The sequence below is a fragment of the Pseudophryne corroboree genome, chromosome 8 (assembly GCF_028390025.1).
Source record: "Pseudophryne corroboree isolate aPseCor3 chromosome 8, aPseCor3.hap2, whole genome shotgun sequence".
NCBI classification, from domain to species: domain Eukaryota; kingdom Metazoa; phylum Chordata; class Amphibia; order Anura; family Myobatrachidae; genus Pseudophryne; species Pseudophryne corroboree.
The window spans coordinates 16150613-16166653 of NC_086451.1; the positions used below are offsets into that span (position 1 = coordinate 16150613).

At 54.5% G+C, this 16041-nt stretch overlaps 1 protein-coding gene across 1 annotated transcript in view; it reads right to left on the bottom strand.

The window, feature by feature from the left end:
• The window catches only part of LOC134948145 (carboxyl-terminal PDZ ligand of neuronal nitric oxide synthase protein-like), a 257545-nt gene extending 242154 nt beyond the window's left edge, over positions 1 to 15391 (bottom strand). The window contains exon 1 of the mRNA XM_063935957.1: positions 15011 to 15391. Within this exon, the coding sequence (XP_063792027.1) occupies positions 15011 to 15115 (105 nt within the window). The 5' untranslated portion in view covers positions 15116 to 15391. The remainder of the gene's footprint in view (positions 1 to 15010) is intronic.
• Positions 15392 to 16041: the final 650 nt, after the last annotated feature.

Genomic DNA, 16041 nt, shown 5'->3' on the forward strand with positions numbered 1-16041 from the left:
CTCTGTGCGCGGTGCAGTTATTCCTGGATTGATGAACAGCCGGGGAAAGCATGCCAGGGATGCGACAGCGATGACCGGCCTCGGCGAGAAGAAAGTTTGCTAAAAGTGGCACGGTTCCCAAGATGAAGAGTGGGGCGAGAGGCTGGCGCACCCCCGCAGAGAGGCTCCCAGATGAACACGCTACAGTAACAGATGGCCAATAACAATGGTGACGCTTAGTCTCGTTCTATGGAGGCACAGCAGCCTGTGTGAGATGCGGCAGAGCAGAAACAAGACAGTTCGGACGCGCCGCTCGATGCCGTCCACTGTGCGCTCTCCAGAGACGCAGCCTCTGCGACCTTCTGTCTGTGGGTCCTGAAATAAAGTTTTGTGGACACGTCCTGTGTATTGTAGAGGATATATCAGCGGTCACTGAGTAACCCGTAATTATGTGTGGGAGAATACAGAACACCCACTACAAGTATTCCCACAGTGCAGCCAACGTGCAATCCACAGGGAGAAAGTGGGATTATTCTGCCAGCTATTCCGAGGTGGATAGTACAAGAAGGTATAGGGTGCTAGGTTCAAAGGAGCCGACAATTGCCCCATCATAGGGAATCAAAATCAGATCAGTAGTTTTAGCAGGGAGCAGAGCCGCACACACACACACACACACACACACACACAGACACACACACTATATTAATAAATCACTCAGCAAACGACCAGATCTGTAACCCAACTGGGAACAAGGATGAACACATTGGAGACATCTAGTTATTGGGGGGGGGGGGGAGAATAGACGAATCATACCCCTTTCAGACCGCCTGGGGCGGGTCTCACCTGGGAGCCTGACACGGGAGCTCCCAGTGTGCGCCCCGCGCCATCTGCAACCCGACTTGGTGACATCAGCGGTGACGAGGCGGCGCTTGGAGATCACATAATCACCAAGCGCCGCCCATCTACACACAGTGAACGGGAAACGGGTTTCATCGGCCCGGCTCACGCCGCACACGTGTTCAACCCTATTCGCTACCCGAGTTGGAATACTGGATCGCTCGACCCGGTATTTCACACCTGGCACTTTTCAGACCGCACATGAACACGAGTTATGCGCGTTCATGTGCCAATAACCCGTGTTCATAGCTGGCGGTCTGAAAGGGGTATCAGAAATCGCAGCGTCTTAAGCTGGGTTTACATCTGAAATATGTTACAAACGATGATACGGTCCTTCCAATTTCAGTAACAATGATACGATCTCAGAAGAGACGATTAAGGTCCTTATTCAGGTTTGTTAGCAAACCAAAAAAAGTTAGCAACTGGGCAAAACCATGCGCACTGCATGTGGGGCAGATGTAACATGTGCAGAGAGTTAGATTTAGGTGGAGTGTGTTCAAACTGAAATCTAAATTGCAGTGTAGAAATAAAGCAGCCAGTATTTACCCTGCACAGAAACAAAATAACCCACCCAAATCTAAACGCTCTCTGCACATGTTACATCTGCCCCACATACGGCACAGTTTCGCCCAATTGCTAACTTTTTTGGCTTGCTAACAAACCTGAATAACCCCCTATAGTGTACATACCCTGCAATCATCGTTCCAATCAAACAATGGGGCCGATTCAGTTTACTGTGCCCCTTGCTGTGCGTCTATAGCAATAGTCGTCTATTGAAGCTATTCAATTGTTGCTTTGATCAGACATCCATTACCAGTTAAGCCGCCTGGCAGCTCCGCCTTCATCCGTGCAAAGCAGCTAAACCCGTCTAAAGAGCTGGAATGGGCGTCCAAAGTCCATTAAAAACTTTTAACACATTTTTGCCACACCTCCAGAGGCTGGGAAAAAAAAGTGACTGCTGCGGCTAACGGGCGGAGAAACAATTGGATAGCTCCGATAGACGCCCAACGGCCAGCAGGGGGCGCGCACCACAATTGAATCGGCCCTCATGTATTGTGCCGCAGGATCTAAAGCAATTCATGGGGGAGGGGGGGGGGGGGGGCACACACGATTTAACTGTTTTGCACGCTCATCATGACATATCACCCGTCACTTTAGACTGAGTGCTATTCAATTTTGAGCCGATCGCACCCAAATAGACAGGGTTTAGCTGTATAAAGCAGGTAAACAGTCTAAAAATATTGGGTGCGACAGATAAAATGTGAGAAAAGCACGACAGATAAAATGTGAGAAAAGCACGACAGATAAAATGTGAAAAAGCACAACTTTTTGCACATTTCTGCTCAACACCTCAGGAGGGGGCAAGCAGAAATAATGGGTGCACGCAGTATTCGCGCCCAAACGGAGCAATAATTTAATTGCTCCATCTGGTGCAGGGCACACACAAAAAAACAACAACAAAACAATGAAATTAGCCCCTATCAGTTCATATTGCGCAATTGTGCGTACACACTAGTCGTACATCACATCTTCCTATCTGACATGCGGCACATTCCATGAGAGCAGAGCAGAGGTCACACAATGAATAGGGTGTACACACCATAAGATGTTCATGCAGAACGGGTGAGGATTGGACGATTGCTGTATACTGTGTACGCAGCTTTACACATAGGGGGCATCAGCTATCAAGTTAACTCACATCTGTCTAATCACATCCACTCTGATCAGACGCCGAGGCTCAGAAGCATCACTTTTAGGGCTCTCAATATATAATGCCAAGGCAACAAGGCGGCAGAACACGATCACTCCATGTGCCAGCATTATTCATCCATAAATGGTCACTCTTCTGCTGTTTATGAGACACCACATATAGTATGGAAAGACCAGCAACGCTATATAGCAGCCAGGTGAGTCTGTGATTGTGTGACGATATTACAGACTGGGCGCAATCAGTCTATGTAGCAGGAAAGTCTGTGATTGGATGGCGATGTTACGGACTGGGAGCAGTGCAGTCACAGTCTATGTAGCAGGTTAGTGTGTAGTCGGATGACCGTGTTACAGTCCGGGTGCAGCAGGTTAGTCTGTGACTGGATGGCGATGTTACGGACTGGGCGCAGTGCAGTCACAGTCTATGTAGCAGGTTAGTGTGTGGTCGGATGATGGTGTTACAGTCCGGGTGCAGCAGGTTAGTGTGTGATTGAATGGCGATGTTACGGACTAGGCGCAGTGCAGTCACACAGTCTATGTAGCAGGTTAGTCTGTGACTGGATGGCGATGATACGGACTGGGCGTAGTGCAGTCACAGTCTATGTAGCAGGTTAGTGTGTGGTCGGATGATGGTGTTACAGTCCGGGTGCAGCAGTGTCACACAGTCAATGTAGCAGGTTAGTATGTGGTTGGAGGACGGTGTTACAGTCCGGGTGCAGCACAGTCACACAGTCTATGTAGCAGGTTAGTGTGTGGTCGGATGATGGTGTTACAGTCCGGGTGCAGCAAGTTAGTGTGTGATTGGATGGCGATGTTACGGACTAGGCGCAGTGCAGTCACACAGTCTATGTAGCAGATTAGTGTGTGGTTGGAGGACGGTGTTACAGTCCGGGTGCAGCGCAGTCACACAGTCTATGTAGCAGGTTAGTGTGTGATTGGATGGCAATGTTACAGACTGGGCGCAGTGCAGTCACACAGTCTATGTAGCAGGTTAGTGTGTGGTTGGAGGACGGTGTTACAGTCCGGGTGCAGCGCAGTCACACAGTCTATGTAGCAGGTTAGTGTGTGATTGGATGGCAATGTTACAGACTGGGCGCAGTGCAGTCACACAGTCTATGTAGCAGGTTAGTGTGTGGTTGGAGGACGGTGTTACAGTCCGGGTGCAGCGCAGTCACACAGTCTATGTAGCAGGTTAGTGTGTGATTGGATGGCAATGTTACAGACTGGGCGCAGTGCAGTCACACAGTCTATGTAGCAGGTTAGTGTGTGGTTGGATGGCGATGTTACAGTCCGGTTGCAGCAAGTTAGTGTGTGATTGGATGGCGATGTTACGGACTAGGCGGAGTGCAGTCACAGTCTATGTAGCAGGTTAGTCTGTGACTGGATGGCGAATTCAACTTTGGGCTGGACAAATCTTGGTGGCCATGGCAACTAAGAAATGCATCCTGGTAATCAGAGCATGTGCCCAACTTTACAATCCACATTGCACAGGGAAGGGGCTGCCTTTGCAATTTCACACACAGTAATCTATACGCTTATCTCTGCAGACTGAGGGCAGCTCTGCACATTAAGGGGGTCATTCAGACCCGATTGCACGCTGCCTTTTTCCGCAACCGTGCGATCGGGTCTGAACAGCGCATGCGTGTAGTCCGCAACGAAGAAAGCAAATCGCACCGGCGATCGCAAGAAGATTGACAGGCGGAAGGCGTTCGTGGGCGGCAACTCACCGTTTTCTGGGAGTGTCCAGGAAAACGCAGGCGTGCCCGGCCGTTCCCAGGGAGGGTTCCTGACGTCCGCTCCGTCCAGGATCATCGCAGCGGCTGAGTGAGTCCTGGGCTGTGCAGAAACTGCACAAACGTTCGTTTGTGCAGCTCACCGCACAGCCGATTGCACCCTGCACTCCCCCCTCCCCTGTAGGTGGCGATTACCTGGTCGCAGCAGTGCAAAAAACAGCCTACGTGCGTCCAGGTCTGATTTAGGCCCTAAGAGCACACTTGCCGGGATCTGAGCAACATATAATACTACTACAATAACTAGCACACTGCACATTTACACCACAATCTCCCAGGCTTATGTTTGTTACATACCCCAAACCAAATTTGTTATGCCGCTCACACAGTTTACTTTCTCAATTCGCAGCTTTCTTGCACTTGGGCCCAACTCCAAACCTTTGTCAGATTTATCCAGGAGCAGGTTACCCTACAGTCACTCAGAACCAGGGTACTGATACTGTATACGCAATGTGTGACCAGTTTCAACACAAACCACAATGTGCACTGTGTATAACGATACAAGTAGCAAATTATGCTAACATAACTTCAGGTATTATTCCAAGAACTGTGCGCCCAACACCAGGGGAAAGCGTTACAGTGTCAGAGGACAGGAGAGTCGCCAACGGGAAGGGCCAGTATAATACTCGCCAGTCACTGGTGAGACCCCACCACAAAATACGGTGTGCGCTTCTGGAGGTCCTTGCACGAAAACGTACATTAATATAGTAGAAATCACTCATTAAGCTGTGACTGTGTAGGGGCTGCATAACATGGCTTATACAAGGGAAGCGGTTTAAATACCACCAGTCGGGATCCCAGCAGGTACAATACAGACACCGGAATCCCGACACGGGGTGAACAGCAGTCAGCGCGGGCCAGGGCGGACAGCCACAACAGTCAGCGCGGGCCGGGGCGGACAGCCACAACAGCCAGCGCGGGCCGGGGCGGACAGCCACAACAGCCAGCGCGGGCCGGGGCGGACAGCCACAACAGCCAGCGCGGGCCGGGGCGGACAGCCAAAACAGCCAGCGCGGGCCGGGGCGGACAGCCACAACAGCCAGCGCGGGCCGGGGCGGACAGCCACAACAGTCAGCGCGGGCCGGGGCGGACAGCCACAACAGTCAGCGCGGGCCGGGGCGGACAGCCACAACAGTCAGCGCGGGCCGGGGCGGACAGCCACAACAGTCAGCGCGGGCCGGGGCGGACAGCCACAACAGTCAGCGCGGGCCGGGGCGGACAGCCACAACAGTCAGCGCGGGCCGGGGCGGACAGCCACAACAGTCAGCGCGGGCCGGGGCGGACAGCCACAACAGTCAGCGCGGGCCGGGGCGGACAGCCACAACAGTCAGCGCGGGCCGGGGCGGACAGCCACAACAGTCAGCGCGGGCCGGGGCGGACAGCCACAACAGTCAGCGCGGGCCGGGGCGGACAGCCACAACAGTCAGCGCGGGCCGGGGCGGACAGCCACAACAGTCAGCGCGGGCCGGGGCGGACAGCCACAACAGTCAGCGCGGGCCGGGGCGGACAGCCACAACAGTCAGCGCGGGCCGGGGCGGACAGCCACAACAGTCAGCGCGGGCCGGGGCGGACAGCCACAACAGTCAGCGCGGGCCGGGGCGGACAGCCACAACAGTCAGCGCGGGCCGGGGCGGACAGCCACAACAGTCAGCGCGGGCCGGGGCGGACAGCCACAACAGTCAGCGCGGGCCGGGGCGGACAGCCACAACAGTCAGCGCGGGCCGGGGCGGACAGCCACAACAGTCAGCGCGGGCCGGGGCGGACAGCCACAACAGTCAGCGCGGGCCGGGGCGGACAGCCACAACAGTCAGCGCGGGCCGGGGCGGACAGCCACAACAGTCAGCGCGGGCCGGGGCGGACAGCCACAACAGTCAGCGCGGGCCGGGGCGGACAGCCACAACAGTCAGCGCGGGCCGGGGCGGACAGCCACAACAGTCAGCGCGGGCCGGGGCGGACAGCCACAACAGTCAGCGCGGGCCGGGGCGGACAGCCACAACAGTCAGCGCGGGCCGGGGCGGACAGCCACAACAGTCAGCGCGGGCCGGGGCGGACAGCCACAACAGTCAGCGCGGGCCGGGGCGGACAGCCACAACAGTCAGCGCGGGCCGGGGCGGACAGCCACAACAGTCAGCGCGGGCCGGGGCGGACAGCCACAACAGTCAGCGCGGGCCGGGGCGGACAGCCACAACAGTCAGCGCGGGCCGGGGCGGACAGCCACAACAGTCAGCGCGGGCCGGGGCGGACAGCCACAACAGTCAGCGCGGGCCGGGGCGGACAGCCACAACAGTCAGCGCGGGCCGGGGCGGACAGCCACAACAGTCAGCGCGGGCCGGGGCGGACAGCCACAACAGTCAGCGCGGGCCGGGGCTGACAGCCACAACAGTCAGCGCGGGCCGGGGCGGACAGCCACAACAGTCAGCGCGGGCCGGGGCGGACAGCCACAACAGTCAGCGCGGGCCGGGGCGGACAGCCACAACAGCCAGCGCGGGCCGGGGCGGACAGCCACAACAGTCAGCGCGGGCCGGGGCATGCACTCAGCACATGCACTGCACGCCCACAAATCTCATCCTGACCTACTGGGGATGTAGAGGATCTGCTTCTTCACTCCCTGCATAATCTGGCAGCCAGGCAGCAAAATGTAAGGAACGGGATCCGGTCTCTAGGTCGACAGTAACTAGGTCGACCATTATTGGTCGACAGGGCTTCTAGGTCGACGTGAGTTTTTCAAGATTTTTTTCTTTTTTTTTTAACCTTTTCATACTTAACGGTCCACATGGACTACGATAGGAACGGTAATCTGTGCCGAGCGAAGCGGTATCGGAGCGAGGCACCTTGCCCGAAGCATGGCGAGCAAAGAGAGCCATGCGAGGGGACACGGTGCACTAATTGGGGTTCCCGGTCACTCTACGAAGAAATCACACACACACACAAAAAAACCTCACATCGACCTTTTGACCCGTCGACCTAGACCATGTCGATCTAAAGACCCTGTCGACCAATAGTGGTCGACCTAGTTACTATCTACCTTCCATATCCCACCCGTAGGGACCACTGTGACCCGGCCCCCCTGGGGATTTGTTGAGCCCTGTTCTGCAGGTATATGGTAATTACAGCATATAGTAGAATTTATTATGTATACGTTCTGCCTGTGGCTAAAACTGTCCCAAAGTGCTGCCGGATAATTGTCTGCCCTTCTGCAGCGAGAAACAAATCCTCCCAGCGGCAGCAGCATAGTGATTTTATTCAGGTATAATAGTTTTACAAAGAGAGTAGATAACATTGTCCTGTATAAAAGGACAACTACACCAGTGACCCTCTGCAGTTCCACAAGTCATTATTGTCAACCTCTACAATTAAGGGTACGTCACATTATACATAATACATTAATAATATATTACTACTCTCTTATGGCTCCCTAGCAACCACTTCTGATAGGGGGGGGCTGATCCGTACACAGGACTTATCTTCTCAAATGCAAAGGCTCCCCTGAACCACCGGTAAGTGCGAGTATGCGCAGTTCCGCCAGGTAGGCCCAAACGCAACGCTGAGTCAGGTTATTAATCAGCACCATCGAGCGGTGATACATTTGACATGACAGATTCTGCCAGACAAAATGCTTCTTTGTACTCCCCGGACGGGTACACAGAGGATGTCATTAGCAATCACAGAGGATTAAAAACTGCAGAGCGCGTATACAGAGAGGACTATCCGCAATCAGAGAGACTATAATACAGATCGCAGCATTACAATCATATCTGGTTTCAGGACTCATCACAGTGTTCAACAAATGGAAGGTATCAAGTGTAGGCAAAAAACACGTTGATATTCTGCTCAAATTAAGTTTACCTTATGCTTTAGAAGTACTACATATATTTACTGTGCTATAAGGCTACAGGACGTTTCTTATTCACCTCTAAAGCACGCTACCGCTTCTTCTCTGTCACGTCAAATGAAGTGAATGAGACGCTGGAGCAGGAATGAGGAGCGAGCGAGCGAGAAGCTGGAGCAGGAATGAAGAGCCAGCGAGAAGCTGGAGCGAGCGAGAAGCTGGAGCCGGAATGATGAGCGACCTAAAAGCTAGAGCAAGAATGAGGAGCCAGCAAGAAGCTGGAGCAGGAATGAGGAGCGAGCGAGAAGGGGAAGCAGGAGCAAGAATGAGGGGCGAGCGAGAAGCTGGAGCACGAATGAGGAGCGAGCGAGAAGGAAGCTGGAGCACGAATGAGGAGCGAGCGAGAAGGAAGCTGGAGCACGAATGAGGATCAAGCGAGAAGGAGAAGCTGGAGCAGGAATGAGGAGCGAGCGAGAAGGGGATGCTATAGCACGAATGAGGAGCGAGCGAGAAGGGGGAAGCAGGAGCAAGAATGAGGAGCGAGCGAGAAGGGGGAAGCAGGAGCAAGAATGAGGAGCGAGCGAGAAGCTTGAGCACGAATGAGGAGCGAGCGAGAAGGGGGAAGCAGGAGCAAGATGAGGAGCGAGCGAGAAGCTGGAGCACGAATGAGGAGCGAGCGAGAAGGAAGCTGGAGCACGAATGAATATCAAGCGAGAAGGAGAAGCTGGAGCAGGAATGAGGAGCCAGCGAGAAGCTGGAGCAGGAATGAGGAGCGAGCGAGAAGGGGATGCTAGAGCACGAATGAGGAGCGAGCGAGCGAGAAGGGGAAGCAGGAGCAAGAATGAGGAGCGAGCGAGAAGCTTGAGCACGAATGAGGAGCGAGCGAGAAGGGGAAGCAGGAGCAAGATGAGGAGCGAGCGAGAAGCTGGAGCACGAATGAGGAGCGAGCGAGAAGGAAGCTGGAGCACGAATGAATATCAAGCGAGAAGGAGAAGCTGGAGCAGGAATGAGGAGCCAGCGAGAAGCTGGAGCAGGAATGAGGAGCGAGCGAGAAGGGGATGCTAGAGCACGAATGAGGAGCGAGCGAGCGAGAAGGGGAAGCAGGAGCAAGAATGAGGAGCGAGCGAGAAGGGGAAGCAGGAGCAAGAATGAGGAGCGAGCGAGAAGCTGGAGCAGGAATGATGAGCGACCTAAAAGCTAGAGCAAGAATGAGGAGCCAGCAAGAAGCTGGAGCAGGAATGAGGAGATAGCGAGAAGGGGAAGCAGGAGCAAGAATGAGGGGCGAGCGAGAAGCTGGAGCACGAATGAGGAGCGAGCGAGAAGGAAGCTGGAGCACGAATGAATATCAAGCGAGAAGGAGAAGCTGGAGCAGGAATGAGGAGCGAGCGAGAAGGGGATGCTAGGGCACGAATGATGAGCGAGCGAGCGAGAAGGGGAAGCAGGAGCAAGAATGAGGAGCGAGCGAGAAGCTGGAGCACGAATGAGGAGCGAGCGAGAAGGTGAAGCTGGAGCACAAATGAGAAGTGAAAAGGAGAAGCTGGAGCACGAATGAGGAGCGAGCGAGAATCTGGAGCACGAATCAGGAGTGAGAAGGAGAAGCTGGAGCGTGAGTAGAGAAGCTGGAGCCAGACTGAGGAGCAACAAGGAGAAGCTGGAGCAGGACCGAGGAGTGAGAAGGAGAAGCTGGAGCAGGACTGAGGGGTGAATAATAATCTGGAATACGATTTAGGAGTGAATACATTTACTGCAGCCTTGCATAAAAACTTTCCTTACTGAAGACATTGTGGCTGTGTTTGCCTGCAGATATTAATATGCTGTCTGCATATGATGGAGGACATCTATAAAAGGGAGGTTATTAAGGTTTAATGATGTCTGGAATTTCTTTCATTCATCCGTTCCCGGGCAGATTGTGCAGCGTCTATTATTCCCTGGGGATTTGAAAGGATTTGTAACGGACACAGCACAGAGGATATTCAGAGACCAGAGGAACACACATGCCATTATAAATAGACAGGCCGGTGGCTTCCCAGCAGTGCCAGGTGCTAGAGTCCATACAGCCTTGGTCATATGGAAATGTAGTGACATGTTACAGCATACAATAACTGTGACGTCCATTGGGGGGGAAATATGAAGGATGAAGCAGGTCTGCAGGAAGCAGCACATAGTATATGCTTGTCTCGTTATTCCAATATATATGTCAGCAACTAAAGGGAAACCAGGGAACACGTAAATCACTTAGAACAGTAATATATAGAAGTGGCTTTCAAGAATTACAGTCAACACTTAATTGGGAAACACTAATTTACGGCGACAGGTGCGCTATTTATTTTCTGAAACGCATAAATCCTGTAGAGTCCTTTATAATCTACAATCTGCTTTCAGATCTGGTCGGGTAAAGTTCATCCGCACATTGAAACTTCCATCATGACTCAGCCCTGCCAGAGTGCAGGAGACTCGGCAGCTTCTATCTCACCCCCTGACTTCCTCAAAATCACCCAAGATGACCCCCTCCAAACAGAGTATCAGTGACCAGCATTCAGGGCGACTCTCAGACTCCAAAGCGTCGGACATTAATACAGTCATAAATAGGATTCCTATGAATTGCCCAGTGAGGTTTAATGATGTCATTAGTATCCTCAGGAATAACAGATGACACAAACTAGATTGTATGGATAAATGCAATGGAAACGCCTCGTCTTAAAGCAAGCTTGGTTCAAGCGCAGAGTTATCACACGCCTATAAATCATGCAATTGGGCCTTCTGCAGGCAACACCATCCATTAATCATTGAAAATGCAGCCTCCCACTGGGCCTCTACAAGAGCCTTGTACATCAGTCAAATCTCATCTATACAAAAATAAATTGCTTTATTCCCCTAAAAAGATCTTATCGGTAAATAGCATTGTGAGGTACATTTATTAAGTGCTTCTTGGCCTGTTTTAGCATGAACTATAAACCAGTGATACCATTCAAAACAAAACATGACACGCTTTGTTGCTTTAAATGTGCCGGCTTGCTTAGTACATATCCAATTATTAGTGATAATACAGGTACTGGAACCATGTAGAGCAGTCCGTCTGATGTGCCGATATCTTGGGTTCTAATCACTCAAATACCCTGGACTGTAGTTATCACCATGAGCTACATCCTCCTTGTACAGCCAACCGTCATTTCTCCTTCATCCACTAGGGGAGACTGGAGCATACAGACAGTGGGGTATAGACGAGTCAAATTCCAGAGTCAACAACAGGTGCTGCAGCTGCACTATGGAACTAATTCAGTAAGGATTGCAAATTCTGCTAATTAGCAGCATTTGCAATCCCTTGGATCGCATGCTGGGGGGCCGCCCATCGCTGGGCAAGACCACCTAGCATGCTGACAGGCGCCTCCCCCCCATTCAACAAGAAGAAATTGCGAACGTATCGCAATTTCTGCTTGTTAGCAGAAACTGAGGAAGCCTCCTGCCAGCGGCCGCAGGAGGCACGCCGCCATGTTCTCAATCGCGGCGGCTGCGTATGACGTCACGTAGCTGCCGTGATCATGCCCCCGTTTGGCCGCATCCGCGCCGCACCACCACGCTGTCTATGCAACCCCCCATCCCCTGCCTGATTGACTGGCAGAGGCGATCGCATTTTCTGAGCCCCCACCCCACCTCGCGGGGCAATCATAATAATTCCGGTTGGATCGCACTTTGCGATCCAACCTGAATTAGCCCCTATGTGAGAACCATGGGCCCGATTCAGACCTGAACGCTGCTGTGCGTTTTCGTACAGCGGGCGCTCATCGATAGACTGCGCATGCACCGCAATGCGCACACGCGTCGGCAAACAACAACAGGCATCACCGAACAGCAACAGGCTGGTGTGAAAATTTCAGTCGCACAGCCATTCACATGCTGAGTGATTGGAAGCGGGTGTTTGTGGGTGGTAACTGGCCGTTTTCTGGGAGTGTCAGGAAAAACGCAGGCATTCCCAAGTGTTTTCAGGGCGTGTGTGTGACGTCAGCTCCGGCCCCGATCTGCCTGTTCTCATCGCGCTGTAGGAGTAAGTCCATCGCTGCGCACACACTGCACACAGTGGAAAAATCATTCCATGGTGAGCGTGGTGCGAACGGATTTGCAGCTGTCCGCTGATTTAGGGATTTTTTTTGCAGCGATCGCACGGCGAATATACACTCCCCTTGGGCGGCGACTATCTGAACGCAGAACAACAAATTTAGCAGCCCAGCGATCAGGTCTGAATCCCCCCCCTCCCCTTCCTATGTAACCCCAGCACCTGATCAATACGTGAGAGCAGTGTAATGGTTTATTCCAGTGGCTCCCAAACAGGGTGCCGTGAGGCTGTTGCAGGGGTGCCTCGGGCTGGTGATCAAAGTGATAAGTAAAACCAGTGCTAGCGGCTGCCATTCATAGAACATATGGACAACCAGAAGCACAACTGTACACCACCACCCTAATGACGACAGGTAGGCACATTTTACTTCATTTTATATTTTTTCCCCAACATTTCTCAATGGGAAACTTTTGGCCTAGGGGTGCCGCAAAAAAAAAAAAATTCTGATACTCGAGGGCGCCGTGATTCAAAACATGTTTGGAAACCACTGACTTACACACAAACCAGAGAACCGTGCAAGCAATTGAATAGCTCTGGAAACTTATCGCGAGAGCTACATCTCTGCAATCTAACCGAATTGCCACCAATGTTAACCGATACCGCTGAACTTTACAAAAATGTATAATTATAGACACCGCACTCCCATACTCCAGCGGTCCTACAAAGATAACGTATAGCTGCCACTAAGCCTGTGGGGTAAAGATTTTAATAAATCAGTGAGAAAATAGGATTACTGTAGTAATACACCGGCATTGGAGCAGACTTTACCACTTACACTATGCAATGTGTTTGCCAAGGCTGATTAATAACTGGGACAAAAATACATCTGAAGGTAACACTAAACAAACTTCATTCTATATAGAAAAGATTACAGGGAAAATACAATGTGCCAGGGTGAAATATGGCAATGGGTTAATATTACAGATATGGTTCTCGCAATACATGATCAGACCTAAGCAGTCAGTATCAGGGCTGGCACAGACAGAGCTGTGTGTTACTGTACAGTACAGACCAGTACAGAACAAGCCTCCGACCACATCATTTACTCTGCAACATAAGTTCTGAGCGGAGCAACAGACACCAAACAGAATACAGAGAGTTCTTCCAACAGCGAGCAGGTGGTGGTGGGGGGGTTAAGAGAGCAGCAGAGAGATAGCCAGCAAGAGAGCTGCAAAGAGATAGTAAGAGAGACAGCAAGGGAGCAGCAGAAACAAAGACGGAGACAGAAAGAGAGCAGCGGAGAGACAAACAGCAGAGCAGAGACAGCAAAAGAGCAGCAGAAAGACGGACAGCAAGAGAGCAGCAGAGACAGAGACAGCCAGGTAACACAGGCAGCAGGGAGACAGGCAGGTAACACAGGCAGGCAGCGGGGAGACAGGCAGGTGACAGGGGCAGGCAGCGGGGAGACAGGCAGGTGACAGGGGCAGGTAGCGGGGAGACAGGCAGGTGACACGGGCAGGCAGCGGGGAGACAGGCAGGTGACACGGGCAGGCAGCGGGGAGACAGGCAGGTGACACGGGCAGGCAGCGGGGAGACAGGCAGGTGACACGGGCAGGTAGCGGGGAGACAGGCAGGTGACAGGAGCAGGTAGCGGGGAGATAGGCAGGTGACAGGGGCAGGCAGCGGGGAGACAGGCAGGTGACAGGGCAGGCAGCGGGGAGACAGGCAGGTGACAGGGGCAGGCAGCTGGGAGACAGGCAGGTGACAGGGCAGGCAGCGGGGAGACAGGCAGGTGACAGGGGCAGGTAGCTGGGAGACAGGCAGGTGACAGGGGCAGGCAGTGGGGAGACAGGCAGGTGACAGGGGCAGGCAGCGGGGAGACAGGCAGGTGACAGGGGCAGGCAGCGGGGAGACAGGCAGGTGACAGGGGCAGGCAGCGGGGAGACAGGCAGGTGACAGGGGCAGGCAGCGGGGAGACAGGCAGGTGACAGGGGCAGGCAGCGGGGAGACAGGCAGGTGACAGGGGCAGGCAGCGGGGAGACAGGCAGGTGACAGGGGTAGGGGAGACAGGCAGGTGACAGGGGCAGGTAGCGGGGAGACAGGCAGGTGACAGGGGCAGGCAGCGGGGAGACAGGCAGGTGACAGGGGCAGGCAGCGGGGAGACAGGCAGGTGACACGGGCAGGCAGCGGGGAGACAGGCAGGTGACACGGGCAGGCAGGTGACAGGGCAGGCAGCGGGGAGACAGGCAGGTGACAGGGGCAGGCAGCGGGGAGACAGGCAGGTGACAGGGGCAGGCAGCGGGGAGACAGGCAGGTGACAGTGGCAGGTAGCGGGGAGACAGGCAGGTGACAGGGGCAGGCAGCAGGGAGACAGGCAGGTGACAGGGGCAGGCAGCGGGGAGACAGGCAGGTGACAGGGGCAGGCAGCGGGGAGACAGGCAGGTGACAGGGGCAGGCAGCGGGGAGACAGGCAGGTGACAGGGGCAGGCAGCGGGGAGACAGGCAGGTGACAGGGGCAGGTAGCGGGGAGACAGGCAGGTGACAGGGGCAGGTAGCGGGGAGACAGGCAGGTGACAGGGGCAGGTAGCGGGGAGACAGGCAGGTGACAGGGGCAGGTAGCGGGGAGACAGGCAGGTGACAGGGGCAGGTAGCGGGGAGACAGGCAGGTGACAGGGGCAGGTAGCGGGGAGACAGGCAGGTGACAGGGGCAGGTAGCGGGGAGACAGTCCGGTAACACAGCCGGCGCCCCGGGCTCACCTTCGCCTGGAAGTGGATGCCGTGCTGGAAGGCTTCCTCATTGTGCAGGGGGACCCGGGAGTCACATCCATCATCCACCAGGTTGTACCTGTTCCTCACCGGCATGGTCCCTGTGCCCCCGGGCAGCACGCCCGGCTCCTGGGGGCGGTGTGGTAGGGGGGCCGCTGCGCCCCGGTCCCGTCTCCTGGGTTGCGGGGCTCCCGTGAGGATGGGGACCCCGCTCAGCCCCCTATGTGTCTCTCCGGTGCGCGGCTGGCGGCTGCCCGGGTCATGACTGCGCTGTGCCCGGTTCTCCCAGGCTCCGGCTGCTGGGGAACACGCCCGCTCCAGCCGCTCACAGGCTGCGGTGATTTGAATGAGAATCTCCGGCCCCTCCGCAGCGATCTCCGGGCACAGCACCGCCGCCCATTGGCTCAAAGTTCTGTCACGTGCCGAAGCCGGCCAATCAGCGGCGGAAGCAGGGCGGGCTCATCCCAATGTTACCAGATGGATCACACTGACAGAGCCTGAGAGACTACACTGAGGGGGCAAAACCTTCCCTGTATATGTCACTGACTGACCGGAATGAGGGGGCAAACCCTTCTCTGTGTATGTCACTGACTGAGGGGGCAAAACCTTCCCTGTATATGTCACTGACTGACCGGACTGAGGGGGCAAACCCTTCACTGTGTATGTCACTGACTGACCGGACTGAGGGGGCAAACCCTTCACTGTGTATGTCACTGACTGAGGGGGCAAACCCTTCCCTGTATATGTTACTGACTGACCGGACTGAGGGGGCAAACCCTTCTCTGTGTATGTCACTGACTGACCCGACTGAGGGGGCAAACCCTTCTCTGTGTATGTCACTGACTGACCGGACTGAGGGGGCAAACCCTTCTCTGTGTATGTCACTGACTGACCCGACTGGGGGCAAACCCTTCCCTGTGTATGTCACTGACTGACCGGACTGAGGGGGCAAACCCTTCCCTGTATATGTCACTGACTGACCCGACTGAGGGGGCAAACCCTTCCCTGTGTATGTCACTGAC